The following is a 13,518-nucleotide window of genomic DNA, read 5'->3' on the forward strand; positions in this document are numbered from 1 at the left end:
ACCACTACACCAAACTGACCCATGGCCCTAAGTTGCCCAAATCTACACAATTTGGGGAGAGGCAGCTGCTCACACATGGTAGAGATCTCATTTGTTATGTCCTCAGACCACTGCCAGGCACCAGCCAGAGACAGCAAGAGCTTCGATCCCGAAAACAATAGGGACTAGGCTCCTGAACTTCCAGTAAGGAGCCAATAGGGACATTGGCGGGAAGTTTAAAACCACCAATTGAACCAAAGGGGCGTCCCCTCCCCAATTGTATAACGTTGGCCAACTGGCCGTTAGTTTTTGTTCCACGTGTGAAGTACTAATAAACGCATCTTCTCCTATGTCGTGGTCCGAGTCCTGATGTATCGAACCCAGTACTTTTCATCATTCACCCTTCCCAGCCAAGATATTCAGCAGCTAAGCTGCAAAAAGAACCCACCCCTCTTCAGGCATCCCTCCACCCCTTTTGGAGAACTTGGATAATGTACAAATGCCACAAGGCCTGCTGGAAGAAGAGACTGTATGAACCATCAAGTTTATCAACAGCAAGAAAACGTAATGGCAAGCCATTTTCTCTCCTTTATTACTACATCTTGATAAGCCAAACAAAGTTTGCAAGTAAAAAAAAGGTCACAAATTACTTTATACAGATATTGTAAGCAACCAAGCATTCACAGCTGCAAAAGTAACACACCTCTACGCATTGCCCAATAGCCAGTTCCATCGGTTTTAAATACTGTACAGAATCAAGGCTGAAAATTGATTTTTTGTGTGTAATATTTCTTTCCCCCATCCCTCCCCACCATTTAACAAACAGAGGATTTTAATTTATACATCACAATCATGTAGCCCATCTCAAGACTAACAGTATGCCTCATGCTTTGGCTTCTGGGTGTATTTAAGCATTTGTCTCTTGGACATTCTCTTCACTCTTTATTACATATACACCAAAAAAAGTTACATAGCTGCAGTGTGCTCAATAGCAACTGCGTAATCTAGAGCTTCACATTATCCAAAAGCTTGTAGGGGGAAAAAACCTTGTAAACATCTGTGCATGCCTCTGGTAGGGGCTGACAGCAAGGACAAAGGGACAGTGCTTGATCAATGCAAAAGGTGGCAGCAGATCCCTAGGAAGATTAGAGAAAACATTTTCCCATGGTTACAGCCTCTGAGATCAGACAAAGCTCTCCCTTGCACTTCAGAAAAGGGATTCCTCTAGCTCAGCTCCCTGCAGTTGATAGTAACATGAGTAGCTCAACAGTTCTCTGGCTATTCCCACCTTGCTAGTCTGCTCCAAACAAGGAGGGTAGCCTCTGGTCAAGCTAAAGTGGGCATCTGTGGGACTGACATTTGGGGATGTTTGTGTTTCTGATGTGTCATAATGATGTGGCCCACTCACCTCCTAGGGAGATGAGGAACCAAATTCACAACAGGCAGGAGGATTGCGGCAACACATATGAACAGAGAACAGGCCCCTTGCTGCCTGCTTTTTTTTTTTTAAACCCTTTCTTCTTTTCCAAATTGTAGGCACCACGGCTGCTATTTCGCAGGGAAAGGGGGGTTTAAATCTTCAAAAAAAAATTTGTGGTTTTGGCCCCTCCCCCCCCCCCCCCAGCCACTTTTACCTATGTTGGGAGGAAATGAGGGTTAGGGTTAAAAAAGCCCTCTTCCTTCCCCTTGAAATAGCAGCCCCAGCAGCTGCGTTAGGAGGGAGAAAAAAGCCTTGCCGTGACAAGGAACTACACCTAATATGTAGCTTCATCAACTTTAGTTGTTCTGCTACTCTTTTACTAACATGGCATCTCTTGAGACTTATAATTGGGCTGACCACAAAATCATATGTGCTGTAGCTTCCCAACCAGAAAATAAAGCCCATCTTAATCTGTAGCACTATGATGAGTAATATCTGAGCAGCACAAGACACGTACCATCTTTCCTAGTATCTCAGACTAGATCTATGTACTGGAAGGACGAAAGAGGGGCATTAGGTCAGTATCAGAGAACAGAAGTACATGGGCAAACTGATGTAATGCAACAGTGTGGGAATACTGAATGAAAAACAGAAAGTGAGAATATGAATGTACCACCAGCTGTGATTAAGAACAAGTGCAAAGCTGGGGCTTCTAACACCTGCTCTGTTATGGTTCCGTGTCATATCAGATAAATTGCAGTCTAGGAACAAGGGATAGGATTTAACAGTGGCTAATAATGAAGGCTATTGGACTAGAGTGATCTATTATCTACCAGAGCATAGCCTTGTAGCTGCAAAGTTGATATGAGTCAGTGAAGACATGGAGTCAGAACCTACTTGGCAAACTCAATAGTGAAAGCAGAAATTGAAAAAATGTGAGTTACACCATGCAATTGTTCTAGCATCATCCTGAGGTACCTTGGTGTATATGGCTCAGTGGATAGCCATTTGTTCATGTTCAAGAGAATAGCAGGCTATACTATATACACTATTCCCCTTCAAGGCAAAGTGGAAATAACTATTATGTTTAGAAGAAACTGTGTATGTGAGACAGAAAGCAGGTGATTCTCAGAAGCTAAAGTTTCCAAGGGCTGACCACATCAAGTACATCTTGTGTAGCACTTAAGGTTCTGCCTCAAAATGCCTACCAGTGGACTAAACAATCGGGAAAAAGGAACAGATTATATTCATCACTTAATCCAAGCCTGACACCATCTTCCACTGTTCTCTGAAGAAATGATCTGTTTAGCTCACAGAATGGTACAAAGTGAACAGATCAGGAAAGGGCACGTAATTAAAATGTGGTGCACTGAGAGCAACCAACAGGCCCCCTGCCTTTAGTAAACTTGGGTAAGAACGTGGAGGAATAAGTAGAGCATTACATTTTCCTCCCTAGAAGTAAAACAAGCATCTTTATCCTTCACACATAGCAAGCACCCAAGAGGATCACATGAAAATGGAGTTACTTCATACAAGTAGGAACTGAGAGGATCCCAATTCCAGGTTTGCATAAGGTCTGGAATAGAAAGGCCTCAGCTCCTAGTTTCCCAGGATGAAACGCAAAAAGAGAATAATGGCAGGTGTGTGCGCGCGCGCAGAAATGTTCAACCATCCTGTGCATCTGGAATGTGGAAGGGAAGAACCAGCCTAAAATGAGTTATGGGACCTTCTGCTTTCTCTATAACAAACCAGGCCAAGGAGGAATGGGTGCAGTATGACACAGTCAATTTATTGTTGACAACTTTTGCTAGTTTCCTCCTCCCTGCTTCCCTTCTTTTCTGTGCATCTGTCTGTCCCCTATCACCTGATGTTTTATTTGTCTTCTGTCCACTCAAGGATGTTGGCCTCTACCAAAGCAGCCCGATACTGCTGCAAGACACCACGGATGCTCTTTATGAACCCCTTTGATAGTGGGAATAGGGGAAACCCAATGTCGGGGTAGCCACTCCTTTCAGGGAGGAAACTCCTGTAGCTCTTTCTCCTTTTCTTTGGTTTCACACTAGGCTGCTGAGAAGCAGAGTCCTGAGTGGCTTTACTTTCATCCTTTAGGTCTCTGACAAAGTGTGCTGCTCTGGCCTGACCCATGTTCTCCAAGTCTGAATACTGATGGATGTCACTAGAAGTAAGTGTTGACGTTCCACAACCAGAGTCTTCCAGCTCCTCTTTGCCTTCAGGCAATGGGTTAACTGCTGCAGCTGCCCCTAACTCCTCTTGCTCGCCCAGTGGCCCCAAGCTGTCTACAGGGCTCTCAGCCAGAGTGCTGCATGCTGAATGCACAAAACAGGAATCCCCCAGACTAGCTTGGTCATGGCTTCTCTCAACCAGCTCATTTGTCTCCACCCAGGACTCAATACGGTGGATCAAGCGCCAGCCATTGCAGCAGAAGTGCTCATAGATCTCTTGTTCAAAGACTTCCACTGGCTTGCGCAGCAGCTGCATCATGGACTGCACCACACGGATCAAGGCCATCTCATTGTAGCAACGGCTGTTCTCATAGCCCTCTTGCAAGCCCCGGTCACTGTCAAAGCCAGCCTCATTGTAATAAGGCTCATTGACTAGGATAAGCCCTGTTGGAAAACAATGAGAGGGGGAATAGGGAGTGGGAAGAACAAGACATTTAGAGCATTGAAATTATATGGAAAATGCACACATGCTGCTCAGATTTGCCCTTTGAAGACCAAAAATCCCTAGAGCGAGAGGCTATTAACACATGCACACATGCATGTGTTTGGAAAAGAGATATCTGTGTGGTTCACACTTGGGTGAGCTTGAAGGCCTCCATCCATTCAAATTCTTAAGAAATTCACTGAGTGCAATTGCACTACTACAAAACTCAGGATCTGAGAAAACACATCCGCCTAAACCCCCAATGAAGCTTGACAAAAAATGTTTCAAAGGCTTGGATGTCTTGGTTTGGCAGACAAGTTCTTCTAAGCTTCAAGTCTTCCTAACTTGTTTGGAAGGCTCTTGCCGTTTAGGTATGTCATTCCTCCTACTTCAAAGAAATAAAACTATTCACACACACCCCGCCTTCCACAAAATCAAATCTCTGTGGACGAATTTGGCATTCTTGGGCCAGCCACTGCAGTCAGTACCTCATCATGCACACAGATTCAGGTTTCATGTTACGTTTTGTTTCAAGCAGCTCAGTACTTCTTAGATGCATAAATTCCTGGTATTCTCTGAACATGATGAGGTGCAAGGAGCAACGCCTGTTCAAACTTACAGCCTGTAGTTGCAGGCTATGTGTCTGCCTTTTCAAGTGGCAAGCTGGAGCACCTCTGTAAGAGTAGCTTCATTTGCAGGGAAATGCTACGCAGAGAGCTAAGAAGTTCATGTGAAACAAAACGAGCACCATGTGGGCTGCTCTATAGGTATGATGGATTTTTAACAGCCAGTTAAGGAGTTACTTGAAGCCCATTTATGGGCTGGCAGCTTTCTGGAGGTGGCTGTGGTTTAACCATCAGGATGGGAAGCAGTAAGCACATGGCTGTGGGTGCCTGCACTTGTAGTCTCCAAACTGTCGAAAGCCTTTTCTAGGTCGATCGAGAGCAGAAGGGATTCAGTGATGTTTGGAATGGGCTATGAGGTTCAGGGTTCTGCGGATATTATCTGTGAGTGGTGCCTGCACTTGTAGTGAGAGGAAAGTGAATGGAGAAGGTTAAGAGTGGTGGGGGAATTCATACTGCTGGAATGGGTGCTTTGGGAACTCTTCATTCAGGTGAGCTGGACAGGAGATCTAGCTAGTATCCTGCTCCCTTAATCTCTTGCCAAGACTAAGTTCTGGGTCCAACTTCAATACTGAAAAATACCTTGGATTGAGATGAGCACCTGGAGAAGGCTGGATTTGCTGGTCCACCTCTCTGTGCCCTGGAACAGACAAATTATTGTGAACAGGTAAGCCAGAAGTGAGGGCTAAAACAGCATCAAAACATAGATGGGAACTGAATTGTGGGCAAATCTCACCGAACCAGTTTATTTTAGTACTTATTTTAAGATTTGTCATTTTGACCAAACTCCACTGGCATTAAGCCATGTAAACTTCACTTAAATCTACCTGTTCATTGTAGAACTGGGGCTTGAACAAGGACTACAGGATCCATGATGCTCACATCAAGCTCATCAAGCTCTGACATAGACTAACAGCAGAAACTATGAAGCGATGGTCATTTGGATTCTTACCTTCTCCTCTCTGGGGGCAAAAATAGCAGGCAGGCATGGTGTCAGACCTGGACTAGTATACCTAGCACCTTTATCAATGGAAACAGACATTCCCACATTAACAGATCCCCACCCGCCCTGCAATAAAACTGCCCTCAGTCTGACTGCCCTTCCAGTAGAAGCCTGCATACATGTTTTAAGGGTCAGCTGAAAACAGCCTGGCTATTGCATATTTTCCCAAAGTCCTCCCAAGTATTGTGCATGCTCAACAAGTATTACCACTAGTAGTCTACACAATGGTGCCTTTGGGGCCAATTACCACCACTCATCAACCATGCCTGGAGAATTTCCAAGAGAGAAGTAGGGTTGGGGTTCTGAACACATGCTTGTGTTTACAGTACATGCTCCTATGTGGCATGTGGCCTCACCAAGAGGATATGAACATCACACAGTTGTCAAGCAACTCGTATAATGAATGTTGTGGGTGGGGCTGGATATCCTGTGTTATATAGATGCATATCTTTTATATTAAAGGTGGACTCTGCCAAGCATCAACATGGATATCAATGTCATTGCCACACAAGATAGGGATCCTCTTGGGATCCCCACACTCAACAGTATGTGCTCTTTAGCCACCATAGTTACATGGATTTGGATTATCCTTACTGGAAACCAAATGATGACCAAATAGACAACTCAACAGAGCACTTATTATTAAAATATTTCTTTCCCCCTCTTCCCCCACAAAGGGTGCCCAAGGCAGCAACAAGAAAATACACTGAAGACTTCTAGTTACTTTCTGACAAGACCTGTTTGCATTACCTTGCCTATCCATGTCCCCAGAAGGCTTACACAGACCTTTCCATTATCATACAAGTTGGGGTTCAGTCTTCCACTGCACTGGGAGAGGTAGCGGAAGAGAGGGGGGACAGCTGGATAGATGTTGGGAAGCTGGATGTCAAATAAGAAGAGACCATCTTCATATGGTGTGCGTGTGGGTCCTTTGACTAATGCCGAGAACAGATCCTGTGAAGAGGCTATGTGTAAGAACAAGCAGCATTCCGTAAAGAGAAAACACAGTAACTGAGGAGCTAATTCACTCAATAGTGGCAGGGAAGTGCTTCAGCCATCCCACTCAAATTCCTTCAGGATTCTACATGGCCAGTTTACACTCTTTTCCAAGCTCTTCTGGGTCTAGGCTGAACTCTAAAGTTTAAAGTGAAAATTTAAAAAGCAAATGGAGGAAAGGCATCCATTCTGCTACCTGGTGCATTTCTACTATATTTAATTAATATTGGCTAGAGTATTGGCTAGGTGAACCAGAAGGTCTGAAGAGCTAAACTGACTCAACTAGTTTTTAAAATACTGCAGAAAAGTATGGAAGGGGTGATTTTGTCTCAGACACACTAGTTCTACTCCACCCGGTAAAGTGAGTCTGTTTCAAGTATTTGACCTACCGGTCAGAGTATTTGACCTACCCTGCATTGGGGGCAGGGGGTGGGGAGGAAAACTGCTGAAGACTCTTCCCCTATTCTCTTGCATAGTCATCACTGATACCGAGAAAAAAATCCCACTTTGATTAAGTCCTGTTTAAAGTGGCTTGCTGATCAGTCCAGCAGAATTTATTTAATGTGCTCGTGATTACAATTTGAATGTTACATTAACACCATAAGTCACAAGATGGTACTAAAGGAACATCTTGGGAAACATCTTTATGACCTATTTTTATATTAAATTTTGATTGAATGTACAACTTCCACATTAATATAAAGGGATATTATCACTTGTGACAATCAATGACATTAGATGCATCTACTTTAAAAGGAGACAAGAGAAACAATATATGGGACTGGTACCATTGACTGCAATGCCAAGAGGAAAATGTGAGCCCCATCTGTATGTCTGAAGATTGAGTGAACAGATTTTCAAACATGAACTACATGACCCCCTTCCTTTAAGGAAGACAGACTCGGGCTTGTTTTTCCTTTGGCCAAATCTGCACAGAAGTATGTGGACTTACCATTCTGTCTTCAAAAGTTTTCACCATGATACCATCTGGCAGTGAGGTTGCTAGTAGAGCCATTTCTTTCCTTACTGTGCTGAAAAACTTCTTGGCTTCTGGAGGCTGGAATTCCATTTTCTTAAAGGCATGAGTATCTAACAAAGCAAGAAGAAATCAAGGCAGCAGGTTTTAAATTTTCCCCCCACCAAATGAAAATCTTCAGCCACCCTTAAAGTAGATAATTTTATTTTTTTTGCTGTAATACAGGTCTGAACTTAGAAGAAAAAAAGCTGGTAAGTGAAGGAGGCAATGTTGCTCAAGAGCTGACACTAAGAACTTTCGGGGAAATAGTGACCCAAACAGGAGTAATTTTAAAGCTCCAGTCTTATCTCACTGTGACAGAGAAAATTTATTCCTCTATCCTTATACCCCCCCATGAGGGAAACCCAACTGATAAATGAACCAAAGAAGATGGGGTCTGTTATATTCAGACCCCACCTGGATTTTGTCCAGTCAGAGTAGAATAAGGCGGCTTTTTACTGGCAGGGTTGACCTCTTCCACTTTTATTTTCACCTTTACTATATTTTTTCTTTCATCCTACTCCTAAAAAACTGTGAGTATATGGCTCATCATTAAGGATTTACAATTTATCTCTCTTGGAAATATAACCTACTCTGGGAGGTTGCAGACTCTAGCAGTTCCTGTCTTCACTGATAAGAAAATTACTGAATAGAGAATTATAGAAGATTTACAGTGCAGACATAAGCTGTTGAATTTTGTTTAATTAACTATTTCTCTTAAGAAATAAGAAAGCTCCAGTTTAAAAAAGAACAGTGGAAGTATTAGAAGCAGATGAACTAATCTGTATTCTTACCATCCAGAATATTTATCTCACTGAACATATTTGGGGATCATACTCTGTGGAACAAACAACTGGTTCCATTCCCTTTCCTCTTTTTTCTGGATAAAAAAATGTTTATTTAAAGGAGTTGGAGCCTGGCTCTATTGTGACGCAGCACAAAAAGAATGGCTTGGCAGATTCAGCAAATGGACAGTTTAACAGAAAGACATAAGCTATTCTATATACTATTTACTACATAAAAGTATCGAGAAGACTCAGACTCTTTGATTATTTTTCTATTTCTTTCTTCTGTTTTTAAGACAATGGGAAGGGATCAGCATACCAGAAAGCAAAGCACAGTTGCTGCCTTCTTCATTTTAAAAAAATTCTTCTGGACTCTCTCTGGGGAAAGTATCAATATAGACAATAAACCTTTAAGAGCCATAAGTTACAAAGAATATATTTTTCTTCCTTTCCCCCATTTTATGTTTTTTCTTTTTTCCTGGTGGTTTTTTTAATTTGTCTCTTGTATCTTCATTTTTCTTTTTTTCTCCCCTCTTTCCTACCTTTCCCTCCCCCCAATTTCTTTTCCCTTTATTATTTTTATCCCCCCTTAGTAAATTTCAATTCAATAGGAGATTATGAAATGGATTAGAAAATAAATTATCTGCTCTATTTTTTATCTATTGCATTCCTAAATAATCTTATATATAACGATTTAAAATAATATCTCTTCCTTCAGCGGATAGTTTTACAGCTTGGTTATTTACATAATTTTTAAGTGATCGTATATAGAAAATCTTATAGAAATAATATATGGAAAATTTGTAAAACATTTTCAAAAACAGGGCGAATAATGTCAACTGGAACACATCTGAAAGATAAAAGGCAAAGAGATGAAATTGAAGATAAGGAAAATGAAGATTTATGGAAAAATGATCACAAATATTGGCAAATCAAATGCAACAATTTGAGGAAATAATTCAAAAGAATATACAAAGTACTCAGAAATATATTCAATAATCTGAAGAACACAGACGAATATTCAAGAGGCACATCAAGAATTATTAGATGGATTGGCAGAGATAAATGCAAAATTACAAGACAAGAAATTTTAAGTACCAAAAAGAAGCAAAAAGAGAGTAACATGTTTAGAGAGGCAAGACTCTCAGATGGAGTAAGCAAAACAAAGAATTGAACTTTTGGAAGCTCAATGTAGATCCAATAACTTGCATTTTAGAGGCGTACCAGAACATTTTGTAAGGTCAAATTTGAAAGAGATTTTGGGGACTGATCCTAAAAATACAAGGAGATTTTTCAATATTGATGAGATTTTCAGAGTGAATTCAAGATTTGCATTCAAAAATAAGCTACGTCGAGATATATTGGTTCACTTTACTGATAAGAAAACATGAGACGCAATCCTAAAGAAGCAAAGAGAATGCCCATTAAAAATAGCAGTAAAAGAAGTACAGATCATTGAGGACTTAAAAGAAAGACTTTGGCTTTTTGAGACAGATTCTACAAGAGAAGGTGATAAAATATCACTGGAAAATACCAATGGTATATTTACCAAAAGGAAGGAAAGTAAGCAAAACAGAAGAACAAGCTAAGTCATTGGCTGAAGAACTACGAACGGAGAACCTTTTATACATACATACATATATATTTTCAGGATACACAGCGTATATCCAACTATAACATTTTTTTAAAAGATAGTTTTTATTATTTTTAGGATACACAGCATATATCCAATTGTAACTTAACATTTTAACATAATAAACATAAAAGGAATCTAAACAACCTTATTATCACGGCATTCGGCAATGTTACAATTTTGATAAGTCAAAAATTATTGTGTTAGGTCGGAGTTGGAAACTGTTCGAGGAAATCCTATCGAACAGGTGAAGAGTTTCCGATACCTCAGTATACATTTCCATTACAATGCTAACTGGGTCTCCCACACTAAGGAGGTTGTAAAATCAGTGAATATCAGTGAGCTTGCATTTTCCCGCTTTTATTACTCGAAAGGAAATCAAATTTATTCTTGCTGTTCTCAAGATGTTTAACCACAAAAATGTGTGCTAAATTACTCTACGGAGCCCCAATTTAGATCTCTGCTTTTAATAAAATAGTTGAAAGAGTCCAATCCAAATTTCTTTGGAAAATTCGAGGGCTCCCAACTTGCGTACCTTATGTGGCAATATGCCTTGAGACAAACCAGAGACGCTTAGTCACTAAAGTGTGGCTCGCAACTTTTTAAATTTTGGCTGCGCCTCCTCTATAGAAGTGAGCCTAGTAGTCTCATTGCTTATATGCTATATGAATCTCAGCTATCAGATTGGTTGACACGTGTTGAAGGGAAAATTATACTGATGGGATTCAGCATGGATGAATTAATCCTTCTTCCGGAGAAGTATGCTTTTGGCATGATTAAACAGAGATTGATTGCTATAGAAACGCAAGAACTTAGAAGTCCTGCTACTGGACATTGCTCTCCCATTCATTGGGGGATTTCTCTTAACAGGCCACTTCCAGATTATTTTTTCTGTCTGATCGATCCCTATATTAGAAGGGTATTCACGCTGGCCCATTTTAATGTGCTTCCCTCAGCTGTGTTATATGGGAGATTTAAAAAAATACCATTCCTGGATAGGTTATGTCCCTGTGGGCTAAAAGAGATTGAAGGAATGGACCATGTACTTCTGACCTGTAGATTTTACCAGGATTTACGTGCTTATCACCTCGTCCCTGTACTGCGATCCCTGGAGAGCAAATCTGAGGAAAGTAAGTTAATGAACCTTCTAGCCTCAAACAGGGCCGATACTATCAAAGCGGTGGCAAACTTCCTTTACAAAGCATATAGGAGGAGAAGTTCTTTTTCGGCCGAAGGGGTAGTGAATTAACTGTTTTGCTTGTTTGCTGTTTTTGTACTGAAAGCTGCTGTTGTTATGCCAATAAAGGTTTGTTGTGTTGAGAAGTTGGCCACAGAAGCCCATGTCTGAAGTCTGTTTGCATATTGTGGGTATCTTCTAGGAGCACTTGTTCCAGGTTAAGAGCTGTCTCTTCCTCCTGCGCAGTTTTTGCCAGGATTGTTTTAATTTTGTCCAGCTGCTCCGATAAAGGTTTTAAAAGCATGCCCAGCCTTTCTATGATTGTTGTTTCCACGTGCTGGACTGTTGCCTGGAGGGAGAATTGAAGCAGCTGTACCGTTATTGGGTTGTTAGGCTTTGTTCCCTCTGGTAGAAATTTTATCATCGCTATTTTGTTTGCTGTAGCTAAGGTAGAGTCAACATAAAACACAACATAGTTTCTAAAAGCAATTTGTATTGTGGTGGCGATGTAATAGTAGCAGTAGACATAATAAATTAAAGTCAGCAGATGATTTTTCTATTGGCAAGCTCAGGCTGAAGTTCAGGAGAAAAAATGGCTGTGTCATCAACATAGGGACAAAATGGAGAAATTAAAAATAGTATCAATAAATATTAAAGGACTGAATTCCCCAATGAAATGCAATTTTTTTCCAATCAACTTAAAAAGCAAGATGCTGATATTTTATGTCTACAAGAAACCCATTAAAACATTAACATATTTTAAATATTTTAAAATTAGGCATATATTATATATAAACTAGGAATAAGGCCCATTGTGAAAATAAATACAATGAGCTCTAGAAAGAGGCTCTGGGCGGGTGTCCTGGCCGTGGGCACTCAGCGTTAATTTGCTGTGGTGATCTCAGCAAGGTATAATGACACAGAACTTTCTGTTTTCTCCAGGGGAACTGCTCTCTGCAATCTGAAGCTGTAGCTCTGAGTGATCTGAGTGATCTCCAGCCCTCCCCTGGAGAATGGCAACAATAGATCCCCAGGAGGAAATGGCTGGTTTGGAGGGTGGGATCTATGGCATTGTACCTGTCTGAGGTCCCACCCCTCCTCAAACCCCACCCTCTCCAGGCTCCACTCCTCAAATCTCCAGGAATTTCCCAATCTGCAGTTGGCAACCCTATATCCTTCCCAGCCAACCATCAACATACCATTATCTGCCCCTGATCTCTACCATCTGGAGAGCAATTTTAATTCTGAGTGATCTCCAGCCCTCATCTGGAGATTGGCAGCAATGGTTCCCCAGGAGGAAAAGTAGTCTTTCTCTGCAGTGGAGACTAAAGCAGCTGACATCATTCTCCTCTTCCCCTTTTGATCTGCACAACAACCCTGTGAGGTAGGTTAGGTTGAAAGTCTGTGACTGGTCCGAAATCACTCACTCAACTTCCACGGCAAGAACCTGGGTCTAGCAGACCCTGCTCTGAAGCTCTAACTGCTATGCCTAGGATAGACAACCTCCAGGTGGAGCCTGAAGATCACCGGGTATAACACACGAACTCCAGACAATACAATAGATCTCCCCCCCCCCCGAGAAAATAAGTACTTTGGAGGGTGGGCTCTATGGCATTCTATTCAGCTGAGGCCTCTCCCCTCCCTAAACTCTGGCTTCCTTAGGACTCTACCGCAGAATATCCAGGAATTTTCCAACTTGGAGCTGGCAACCCTAGTCAGGACTGGCTCCAATGAGTCCCCCACAAAGACCTCGAAAGGGCTTCCTTCCTTTGCCTTCTTACTGACAGAATCAAGCTTGGTTGCCTAGCAACAGCCACTGAGGGAAAAGTTAGTCCCACAGGAGCCAAGCAGGAGAAGTGTATTCGTCAGGAGAGACAGCCGTTTTGGTGGTTAATTCTGACAGGGAACAGTGGCTGAGGTGGCAGTGGGCGACGAAGAGGAGCAGACCCAGCACCCAGCCAACGGCATGCGATTGGCAGTTGATGGGCCAATGGGTGATGGAATGCACAGCACACCAATGGGAGAGCTGGAAAGTGCCAACACGTTAGGGCAATTATATTTCAGATATTTAAAAAAATTGCTTTAGCTCTAAATAAAAAGTGTGGAATAGCTATTTATATAAGCAATCCACATCTAGAAGTAATTGAATAATTAAGAGATCCAGAGGAAAGATATCTAATTTTAAAAATGAGACTTCCAGAAGGATGTCTGTTAGCAACA

At 41.6% G+C, this 13,518-nt stretch overlaps 1 protein-coding gene across 1 annotated transcript in view; it reads right to left on the reverse strand.

Moving 5' to 3' along the window:
- Window positions 1-1,628: 1,628 nt before the first annotated feature.
- The window catches only part of UBE2O (ubiquitin conjugating enzyme E2O), a 128,769-nt gene continuing 116,879 nt past the window's right edge, over window positions 1,629-13,518 (reverse strand). The window contains exons 15-18 of the mRNA XM_015424011.1: window positions 7,641-7,777; window positions 6,443-6,646; window positions 5,272-5,329; window positions 1,629-4,026 (exon numbers count right to left, since the gene is read on the reverse strand). Coding sequence (XP_015279497.1) covers window positions 3,272-4,026; window positions 5,272-5,329; window positions 6,443-6,646; window positions 7,641-7,777 — 1,154 coding nt within the window. The 3' untranslated portion in view covers window positions 1,629-3,271. The remainder of the gene's footprint in view (window positions 4,027-5,271; window positions 5,330-6,442; window positions 6,647-7,640; window positions 7,778-13,518) is intronic.

This window comes from Gekko japonicus, unplaced genomic scaffold, assembly GCF_001447785.1.
Source record: "Gekko japonicus isolate JY-2015 unplaced genomic scaffold, Gekko_japonicus_V1.1 scaffold442, whole genome shotgun sequence".
In the NCBI taxonomy this organism is placed as follows: Eukaryota; Metazoa; Chordata; class Lepidosauria; order Squamata; family Gekkonidae; genus Gekko; species Gekko japonicus.